General features: G+C 44.1%; 2 protein-coding genes across 16 annotated transcripts in view; one reads left to right on the forward strand and one right to left on the reverse strand.

Moving 5' to 3' along the window:
* Window positions 1-9186, reverse strand: part of NRIP1 (nuclear receptor interacting protein 1) — a 190436-nt gene extending 181250 nt beyond the window's left edge. For 8 of the 15 annotated variants that reach the window (XR_007477670.1, XR_007477673.1, XR_007477671.1 and 5 more), the window contains exon 1: window positions 8330-8467. The gene's annotated coding sequence lies outside the window, so the exon portion shown is untranslated. The other 7 variants (XM_049710554.1, XM_033417881.2, XM_049710553.1 and 4 more) reach the window with 5 other exon arrangements.
* LOC105748853 (basic proline-rich protein) lies at window positions 1202-9325 on the forward strand. Its single transcript, XM_012538890.1, has 2 exons — window positions 1202-1307; window positions 8571-9325. Exons 1-2 carry the CDS (start codon window positions 1202-1204, stop codon window positions 9323-9325), a joined length of 861 nt encoding a protein of 286 aa, XP_012394344.1.
* Window positions 9326-11443: the final 2118 nt, after the last annotated feature.

Raw genomic sequence — 11443 nt, forward strand, 5'->3', positions numbered from 1 at the left:
TCAAATTTCCTTCCAACCTGATATCTAAGGATTCTATGAAAGTACTTCAGTTTGTGAAAGCCCAAGCAAAAGAAGAAGCAGAAAAATAAAAAAACAAAAACAGAAGAAAACATAACGTTGATTCAGGTCAGTCAAGGATTACCAAGACAGGTAAGAGTAGCATTTTACTAACAGACTGAACAATGCATTGCTTTGAGTTCTGCCTCAATAATACCAAACATCCAGATATTGGGAAAGAACCAGGTGGTGAATAATAAACACCTTCCATCTTCCATCCTTGACCTCATGCAGATTCAGTCTATTTCAATTAACTTTTTTAAAAGGCATGGATGTGTTAGGGAAATAATATAAATACATATCTGAACTCCAGAAAAATTTTTTACCCAGATTGTTCACTTACACAGTTTCTCTCTTATTTGGCCAGATACAATATAGTTTCTTAATAAAAGAACGTTCCTTTGCAGCTTTTATACAAACCCTTTTGTTTATCCAACATTTATTTGGCATTTCAAAATCCAAAGCACACTAGAAAATACTATGTATATGAGCATTATTACTCATCCTTGTGTCTCCAATACGGTTTCAACCTGACTACCTTTTAGTGTAGAGGGAACTACGCAGCTTGAGTCTTTTGGTTCAAAGTTCCATAAATTTTAAATGAGGAAAGTAAAAAGAGGTGGAGAGGTTTATAACTCCAGTTCTCACGCTCCAACAATAAAAGAATATGCCTGATGTGTACTTTAAAATACATGATGTGCTGCAAACCTCCCTAACTCCAAAATTTCTTTCCTGACCATGGTCTACTCCCAAAATGAAGCCAAATCTCTTGATTTCTGCATACTTCTGATAAATTCACAAATGCATTGTCAATTTCCTCTTCGTATTACAGAGACTAGTTCATTAGCATAGCACAGTCTTTAAAATAAAATTACTGGAGGTGAACATAGGACAATAAAAATAAAAATCATGTTAAGAACCGTAACAGTCAAGAGATTTAACTTTTCAACCAGGAAAAGCTATGGCTCTGAATTTGCTACAACTGCTCCTTGAAGTGCACAAACATAATTTGCCTTGGGAACACTTGGATTAAGACCATGACAAGCTTTTTAAATGAATTATATCAAGAAACACAGTTGCTTTCTCTGCCTCAAAGAACACTGTAGCAATTCTGAGGTCCACTTCACAGGAGCTAGGAGCCTTCATGGCTGCCCTTGGTGACTACATCTTCCTTATGCAAGCGCAGGAGCAGGACATCAGCTCTCTGAGAACTCACAACAACTGCAGCAGAAACATCGCTTGGAAACAGGGTGCCTTCCCAGTGGGAACTGATCTTTGAGAAGCCAGGCTGGGTGAATGCTGCTTGAGTCCTGCGGCTCTCAGGTTGGGAACAGGGTTTTTTTTTTTTTTTTTTAATCATTTTCTAAAAATCAGAGAGAGACTGGTTTTCTCTTCAAAAGATGGCATGTTCTCGTGGAAAAGCAAATTATCATCAATGAAATTAGCTGTGTGACCTCAGGCAAGTTACTCAGGCATCTCTCAGACCAGGTCTATGTAAAGTAGAGAAAATGATACCTATATGTCACAGGGGAACTGTAAAGCAGCCAGCACCATGTCTGGCACAAAGCAGGTATCCCCAAATCCTCTTCCTTTCCCTACTCCTCCCCGCAATAAAAAAGGAAAAGGCAAAAGACAGGTAACTAAATAACCTTTTTATATTTCAAGTTTTGACCCATCATCTCTACTCCTTTCAAAACTATAACCTTGAAATCTTTACTGTTTACTGTCAACAACAGCATATATTGATATAGTCAGAATTTCAGAATTTAGAAATGAAATCTAACCTCCCTGTTCTACAGATTCTACACATGCTGCCCAGAGACATAAAAGGCCTTTCTTTCATCAGTATCATACATTGATTTAGTAGCAGAACCTAAGCTAGAAAAATATGTGTGGAATAACAAAACAGAAACACTTTCTTAAAATATGCTTTTCAAAAATCAGACCTGAGCCTATATGACCCATTGTGTAAATATTCCCTTTAGGGGAAAAACTGCAATTGTGATTAGTTTCATTTTGAGGGTATTTCTTATATCTCATTTGTAAGTGTTTCACATGTTTTCAAATACTTTTTCTTGCTGTTCTCCACCTTCTTCTGTCCTCCTTCTTTCTCTTAATTTGTTTCTTTTCCAGGGTATAAATCTACCACTCTATTGTAGATTACTATAAATTCATAAATTCGGGAATCAAAAAAGAATTCTTAAAAAGTATGCTTTTTAAAAACCAGCTATAATCCCTTAAACATTTCATCTCTCTCTATTTCTAGGTAAATTCCTTAAGACAGAAGTCTCTTTTAAACTTCTAATCCTCAAACTTTGATTGCGTTCTGCTATATGTCAGGCTCTCTTAACCACATTATGTCATTAAATCTCCACAATTATAGTAATATTCTAATTCTAAGATTGCTTATAAACATAATTTCCTTTCTTACTATTGCAATGCTAAATTATCATCTTTTTTTAACGCAGTAACATACTTAACATGTTCACATGTTATGTACAATACAGGCAAATTCAACAATTGAAAGCACACAACTACAAGAAGCTAGCTTAGCCGCTACATGGCTTAGCTTTTCTCTTACCTACAGCTAATCACCTTACTTTTACCTAGTACCCTCACATAGCTGGTAAAGAAGGTAGAAGTAAAATAATCAAAGCAGACTGCAAAAAAACCCACAAGTTCCAAACTCCTTAGCTCCTGAGCTATCCTCAATCCATCAGCAAATTACAGATCTGAAAACAAGGAGTAGCCCTATCATTTAACAGGAGACTGAAAAACGACTTTCTTAATTAGAAGTCCAAGGCTGAGAGACTCCTTTCCACCAAAGCTCTGAATAAACACCAACATCAGGTCAATCAGAGCTGTCCTGGTCCCAGTGGGATCTTAAGCTGATGACTCAAATTCCCAGCGAGCTTCTAGTTTAATTTCTTGAAACTCTAGGCTTAGTCACACAGTGACCTGGAATTTAAGGCAAATAAGGGTCTCTTCCATCCTTAAAGATATTTTTGCTGAATGACACAAAGTTAAAGAGGGAAGACGGGTTAGAGCTTTTTAGAGTTTTTACTCCCCGAGGTGTACCAAGTTAAAAAACTGGGGACAGTGACCCATGCTAGCTTTGAATTTCAAACACAACTATTAACCCTGTCAGAGAAGCAAGTCCATTTCCAAGTTTTAACAAAATGCCTTTTTTTTTAACCCCCCACACTATTTATTGAAAGAGGAAGGAAAGAAGAATGAAAGGGAGGGAGGGAGGTGGGGAGGGAGGGAGGGAGGGGGAGGGGGAGGGGGGAGGGAGGGGGGAGGGGGGAGGGGGAGGGAGGGGGAGGGGGGAGGGGGAGGGAGGTGGGGAGGGGGAGGGAGGTGGGGAGGGGGAGGGAGGTGGGGAGGGGGAGGGGGAGGGAGGGAGGTGGGGAGGGAGGGAGGGGGAGGGGGAGGGAGGGAGGGGGAGGGGGAGGGGGGAGGGGAGGGGGAGGGGGAGGGGAGGGGGAGGGGGAGGGGAGGGGAGGGGGAGGGGGGAGGGGAGGGGAGGGGGAGGGGGGAGGGGAGGGGGAGGGGAGGGGAGGGGGAGGGGAGGGGAGGGGGAGGGGGAGGGAGGTGGGGAGGTGGGGAGGTGGGGAGGATGGATGGATGTCACAAGCACCTTCCTAGACAAAGTTTCAACATATTCTGGAGTTCTTCTTGAATTTATTTCAATCAAAAAACATATAAATTATAATTTCTTTAATAGGTAATTATCCATACATTATCTTCAATAACTATCTTGTTTAGCTTTAAAAAAAACTTAGTACTACTAAGTAAATACAGTGGAGTCCTTTTTTTCCATAACTTCAAAGAGTAATTTTTTTCTACATTTCTGAGTTGCCAGTCTTCTAAATTCTTCAAATCCACTTCTCATTATATTACTCCTAGAGTTCTAGGCTAAATGTTAGCTCTAGCTTGGTTCAAGGTGCTAATTTTAACAAAATCCTAATAACAATGGTAAACTGTATCATCTTTACTTTTTCCTCATTCTTGTTCTCAATGTTTTATGAATTTAAGAAAAATTATCTGTTTCAGGTGTAATGATATATTAAAATGCCATGTTTTATTTGTAGTATTTGCAAGGTAGTGTAGGGATCAATTTGAATTTTAAGGTTCATAATGCAGAGTATGTAATATAACAGTGACAACAATTAGTGTATCAGCCTACTTATCTCAATACCTATACTTATTATGAAAAATTAAAATTACTCTTCATACCTGTAGCAAAACAATAGGAAATTTCTATTGTAAATAAACTCTAATTTTTAGAATCCTAAATATTCAATTTGAACATTAAATTTCAAGGAACAAAAAACAACAGATGGGTATCTGTATTACAGTTTGCAAAAAATCCCTGCTAAGATTTCAGAGGTCTCTTTGGTCCCAATTTTCCCCCTACCCTTGAATCACAAGGTAATGTGCTTAAAGAAAGCATTCTTTCTGGGGTTATTTACATGAAGTTATCTTTATGAGAAATCTTATGAAAGAGTTGTCCAGTTCACCACCCAAACCTCAGCACTCTGTTTTCCATGTTCGATAAGACCCTTGGAAAACACCAAATCTCAAAAGAATAAAGAAAAGGTGGTCTATTTTTAATTCATTTCCTTCCAAATAAACTATTACTCCCTAACTCCTGGTTCTATGCTGGTACCCAATTTTGACCTTCCAGTTTAGATATATTTAAGAGACATTCAAAAACAGTGTACACATGTACAAGTGGGGAACCTGTCATTTCTCCCCCTCAAACCACCACTATTTTTATAATATTGATGACCTCATAAAAGGAACTCCATTACCATCAGCAATTCATGTCCCTGCTTCAGCACCAGATGCAACCAGGATATGGAAACAAGATCTCTCTCCTCCATTTACTTTTTATTCATTCCAACCCCTGGATATAACCCTCAGTTCCATTCCACTGGCCTGCTTCACCATCTGACACGCTTGATTTTTACCTTCTCAAGTCTTAGCGACCATCCTGGTGTCATATTTCCCTAATTGTTGTGTTAATCTAAATATTACAGAATGAGTTTGCTCATTTTCGCCCAAGACAGTCCCCTCAAAAAACTGCAACTTAAGGAAATGCATCTTGAACAATTTAATTCTCAGATTCAAACTGATTATCCTGAAAGCCCCCCACCCCTCCCTGCCCCATATTCTGTTCAGAGTGTTTCTTTGACTTTTCAATAGTAATCAAAAGTTGCTTTTCATAAAAACATTTCTCTAGTTGGAAGACGGGTACAAAGGGTTTTGTTAGAACAGTAAATGCTTTTTTCTCTAGTCTTCATCCATGTTAACAGTAAATCACTATGAAACCAACCAAAACAAAACCCACCCTCACTGTGTGTAGCCACGTGAAGGGGCATATGGAAAAAGCTTAAGAGTAAAGAACCTTCATCCCAGCACAGCCAAGAAGGGAAGCTACAAATGAAGGCAGCTTTCATGGAAGAAAACATCCACAGATGTAGAAGCTACTTATTTTAGAAAAGGGGACAAGACAGCAAAAGAGCAATAAGGAGAGAGAGAGGTGGGGTATAGACAAACAAACTGGAATGCCTCTTCTCTGTTCACCTACACTTTAAAACCTGACTGTATCTGGCAATCTAAAGTTTGAAAAGCAAAACTAAACCTATCACAATTTAAAGTGAACAATTTTCTCTTGATAAAAATTAGCTGTTTTGAACTTATTTGGGGCAGAATTATTTTTTTTAACCTTATACACAAAGCTATCATTGCTTTTTCAAAACACTTAAAAATGACCTGTTAAGTTTCTTGCAATCGTAAAATTTTAAAACTGAAAACCTAATCCCTTTAACATCATATATCCTAAGCCACTCTGATGTAAAATTACTTCTATGCCACTGTCTTCTAGTACTGGTTTGCAATGGAATCTGTACAATTAATAATAACCTTCTTCCTTCTCATCTTTCTAGAAAGCCAAGAATGACATATCTCCTTATCTCCCTATTTGTGCCATTAGATTGACATATTTTGCCTCACCTGTCACCTTCCATAAAACTCTGCTTTCAGATGAGTTAATTCATTTTTTAGTTGTCCTCAATGTTCTAAAATAGTGATGTTTGACAGAATTAATACAGTGCTCTAGTTCTCTCTGTTCAACTGGTATTTAATTAAAGATCTTGGAGGCATCTTTGTCTCCAGTTACACTGCTTAAAGAAGGAATGTTACTTCCTACCCGGACAATGTGCTAAACCACATGGCAACAGAGCTGCCTTCCTAAGGTCTCCCATTTAACAGATTGTTTTACCGTGTTTAAGCTACTAGCAAGACAGATTACCACTTTATTTAATGTTGATTTTACTTTTCACATCTCTGAACCACAACTCTACTACAGCCTACATTCTCTCTTACCTTTAAAGTGGCCAGCATTTCTGAACTTGTAATGCTCCCTTATATTTTTATTTGATCATTGCTTTTGTTTTACCTGGACCTCAAAAAGTCCTAATGGTATTTAATTTGTAAGATTTCTTGAATCTCTGGTAACCATGCAGAGAATCTTTAAGCAATGAGAGCTACCTGGAGCACAAGCAGAAACTTTCTTGTTTCAAATTCTTTTGATTTAAGCAGTGACAGCTACCTAGAGCACAAGCAGCAAATTTCTTGTTTTAGACTCTTTTGAATTAATATCTTTTGGCGAATAGCCCACTCAACATGTCATAATTTTCCACTGTAAAGGTAGCATGGATAATTTAAATTGGCACTTGCTATTTATTACACAAATAACTGTTCTCTTGGAATGCGTTTTGAAAGCTAGCATTTCTCAATAATTCTTTGGCTATATCGGAACCACAAGAGACATGTCAATTTAAGCAAACTTCAGGAGCAATAAACTAACAAACAAGACTCTAGGTGGTGGTATAGGTTATTTTTTTATCATGATGTTTTGCTCTTAAAACACTGCAAGAGTCAGAGGAGCCTTTAGCCTCTTTTACAGACACCTTTTTATTGTAACCTTACAATATTTTAGGGTGTTAAATTAGTAGAAGTTTAGAGACACATTCAGGAAATGGGTCCAGACATTAAAACTCGTTTTCAACTACCTCAAAGGCACTGTAGAGAGCGCACTGGAGTAAAACCAACAATGAGTAGTCCTCTTTTTTGTTTGTTTTTAATATGTATTTTCCTCATCCTCCTAGGGCACTTTCAGGGCTAAGTATGCAAAGAGGTCTTTCCCCACCAGAGTGTACGAAACAGGCTAAAGTAACAATCCTACAGCCTGCAGGATAGGGGCTTGCTCCATTGACTGAAACTTCTTTGTCTCTAGGAACTAATTCCAGGCAGAAAAAAGTTAGCACTGGTGATGAAGCCACTACTCTCTGAACCAGCTAAACTCAAACCACATAACCAAACTGCTGGGCAAAACCAGAGCAACTTACTTCGAAACTGAAAAGCACTTCAAAATACTCCAGGTAGCAACCCACACTTAGGTGCCAGGCAGATGAAGCAGCATTTGTTTAAAAAGTCCACTTATTTCAGTGTCTCTTCAACAAAGGTGCCAAACTAGTGATTAAACATTGAATAATCACATCAGGAAGATGCCACCCACTTGCTAAACCCATGATTCACTAACAAGCAGGTTCAATGCAATTCATAACTTTAAAGAATGAACTACCAAAGCTCTTTGCTTCACAAATACCACTCTCCACCCCCCCAAATGTAAACAGCAATCATCATCTATAAACGGACAACCATTTTCACTTTGAACACCTATGGATGGTCTCTCTTCCTCTAGAAACAGTTTTTTCCCCGCACAATCTCACATTTAATCATTTACATTACCGGAGACAAACTCCAACTCAGTTCCACCAACTGAGTGAAAAATCCTTGTGGCTAAGAACGTCTTAATTCTTTTCCGAAATAAAAATGCTTTATTAAAAAATTTAAAACGCAAAACTACTTATCATTCTGTTCTTCTACTATCTTCAAAACCCAATTGCCATCCCTAACGAGATAGAAGGTAGAAACTCCTGTAATGCTTCAGAGATCAACATGTGTCACAGACTCCCAGCTTGTTCGCCTCTAAGACACAGTTGATTCCTTTGTTCCTTCAGACTGAACACCAACTCTTGATTAAAATTTGGAAACTACTTTGGAAAGGATATGACGGTTTGTAGAATATTTCCAGGCAAACCCTTCATAAAACAACAACATGCACTAGTAGTATTAGAGGACACAGATATGAGTGAAAAACAAGCCTCCAGAAGCCTCCCAGGACCTGCACGGAGCTCACCCTAGATGTGAGCCCGGTTTCTGGCTCAGGAGTAAAGTGATGGTTGAGGCCTCGGGTCGAAGAGGCCTCTCCCTCGGGAGGGGAAGGACAAGTACCGACGGGCTGGGCTGGACCCGGGGGTCCTCCGGGGGTCGGGAGCGCGGTCCCTTTTCTTACCCACTTTCCCCGGCCCGGGATCCGCGAGCACAGAGCTGGGAGGCACCCGAGTGAGAGGCGGGGAGCTGCGTCCGGCGCCGCCCAGGACGCCCGGGGCAGCAGGAGCGGCGCGGCGAGAAGCGCCCGGGGCTCGGGGCCGAGGGGACAGACGAGCGGGGCGCGACTCCGGCCCACGCCCCCCCCCCCGCCCCGGCCCGGCTCAGGGGCCACCCGGAGGCCGCCCCCCGGCCCAGGACTGGCACGGACGCGCCAGTGAGCCGGGGGCCAACTCCACAACTTGGCGGCCCCGCTGCCCGGGCCCCCCGAGTTCCCGGGGAGATTCGGACCCAGCAGGAGAGGCGGAATTTCCCCGGAAACCACCCCCCCGACACCATCTCGTCCCGCCACCGAGCCCACCCCGCCGTCTGCGTCCGCTCCCGCCGCCCGCGGCGCCGGCCCCGCCGCCCCGACGCCCCCGAGGCCCTACCGGCCAACGCCAACGCCGCCGCGGGCCGCGCTTCCCGGCCGTTTCCGGCGGCGCGGGCGGCCGCTCCTCCGAGCCCCCCAGCCGCGGCCGCCACTCACCCGAGGCCGCCGCGGCTCCGAGCCCGGGGCTCCGGCAGGCTCACTCCGCGAAGGCGCCCCGCCGCCCCGTCCTCCCTCGGCGCCCCAGCGAGCTCTTGCCTCCGACCGGCACTGCCGAGCGCAGCGGCTGACGCGAGGCCACGGGCGGGCGTGCGGGCGCGCGGGCGGGCGTGGGGCCGGGTCGTCCCTCCGCCTCGGCCACCGCCTCCTCCTCCTCCGCCGCCGCCGCCGCCGCCTCCCGAGTTCGGGGCTCTGCTGCAATGTCTGCGAGGCTGACTTTGAGCGCCTCGCTCGCCGCCCGCCCGCAGCCGCGCTCCTCCCTCCGCCGCTGAGTCCGCCGCGGCCCAGTCCCTCCCCTCGCCGCTCCACGCCATTCAGCTCTTCAGCCAAGTTTCTTAACCCTTTTTTCCCCTTCCTTCCCATTGTCACCGGGGCGGGAGGAAGGCGCCCGGGTCCCGGAGGCTCGCGGGAGCTGAGGGGCCCCCTCGGTTGGCTGGTTTTCCTTCTCGCCCGCCCTCCGGTCGGCCGGGCGGGGACTGCGGGGCCCCGAGGCGGCGGGAGGATCGCGGCGGCGGGGAGAGGTGGGTGCTCCACGCGCCCGCGCCGTCCCCCGCGGCTCCCGGCTCTGTCCAGCCGCCGCCACAGCCGAAGGCGCCCGGACAGCTCCTCCCGGGGCCCCGGGGGGACCGATCTCGAGACACAGGCCAAAGGCTTGTGTTGGGGGCACAGACTGGGGGCCGGGACTCCCCGGGTCCCCTCCTGGGTGCCGGCGCCCTAGGCGTCCCCCTCCTCCCATTTCGCCCACGACACGCGTCCCCTTGGCTCCTTCTCGCCCACCCCCAACTTGCACCACCTTGTAATCTGTGTGTCTTGCTTTGATCTTGGGGGGCACGGGCACTAACTGCGGGTCACTTTGACCCCACGCCCAGCACGTAGGAGGCAGCCAGGGATAAATGCGGAGTGAGTCCGAGAGGAAAACTGGGAAGGAGACCTGAGGAGCGCCCCATTCAGCTCCTCGGACGGCGGAGGACCCGGGAGCAGGGTTTATCTTCAGCTGCTTTGTCACTGCGAAGTCTCCAGCGGAGTCAGTTCTCGAATCTACACCATCCCCGGGAAGAATCTGACCCTACAAGACAAGGCAGAAGGCACCGGGCTGCCACTTCTCGGGCAGCTCTCCGCGGTTCAGGCTCCGAGTAAGAAATAACAATTACATCACGAGGCCGGGGCGGCAGCGCCGAGGAGCCTCCCGGTTTCCTGCAGCTTGATCTCGCTGAACCCGCCTCTAAACTGGGGGGCATACGGATTGGTGAAGAGAGAAAGTGGAGGGAGGAGAGAGTCATCCGAAACCATCATTTCCCCCTTCTCCCTGTATTTGCTGTTTTAAAATCTTGTCCTCAACGCTCCCCAAACATCTAACTAGAACTATTAACACCCCCTCAACACCTCCGCAGATGTCAGGTTTCTTTTTGACTCTAGCATCTAGCATTTAGTAACTCGCCATGAAAAGAAAAAAAAAAAAAAATTACCAGGGGAAATGAGGACCGTTGCTGAAATTGTTTTTGCTTGCTGCGAAAACGCTAAAGTACAGCTTAGCCTCACTGTGAACTCCGAAATGGCATGCCTGTGTTCAAACACTTATTACACAAAACAAGTGAGTGGATGAGACACTCCATTCTTACGTGTAGGTTTTCAGACCCTTAAGAATTCGATAGCATTTGAAAATAGAGTTGCTAGTGCACTTAAAAAAAGAAAAAAGAACTATCCAAGTCGTAAAAAGTATTCTATGCCTGTTATGTAATGGCTGTGTTGTGCGTGTAAAATGTCATTTAACCTTTAAAAACATGAATAAGAGTTTGGGGTTACCTTCACAATCTTAAAAAAGAAAGCATTTTTTCAAATTAATGCTTAATAATCCAGCCCCTAGCACAGTGCTGGGCACATGGTAGGAAGATTTTGCTTCATGGTGATAGTGCATTTTAGAACAATTATTTTACATCACCCTAGTGATTCAACTGTGCAATCTGTTGCCATCTTATATAGTTTAAACCTCATATGATAGCTTATTATTTGTATGTAGCACCGTTTTAAATCTGTTTCAGGCAACTTAGTAAAGTCAGCTATTCTGTAGCGCAACATATATCCAGGATTGATGCAAAGCAACTGTTCCAGTTAAGTGATGGTCAGCATAATTGGAGCGTGGCCCTTTAAGGAGTCAAACTTCTTTTTTTAAAATCGTTTTTAACTGTTGTTAAAGATTTTCTGAAATGTATTATAAATATTTCTGTTTTCTTAAGCAGTTTGTTTGGCTTTTTCTGGAGAATTCAGGGTTAATTTTATTTAAAGTATTCATTATAGTAGGTGTTAGTGGATTTAACAAATACATCAAGTTCCTGT

Source organism: Orcinus orca, chromosome 5 (genome assembly GCF_937001465.1).
Source record: "Orcinus orca chromosome 5, mOrcOrc1.1, whole genome shotgun sequence".
In the NCBI taxonomy this organism is placed as follows: domain Eukaryota; kingdom Metazoa; phylum Chordata; class Mammalia; order Artiodactyla; family Delphinidae; genus Orcinus; species Orcinus orca.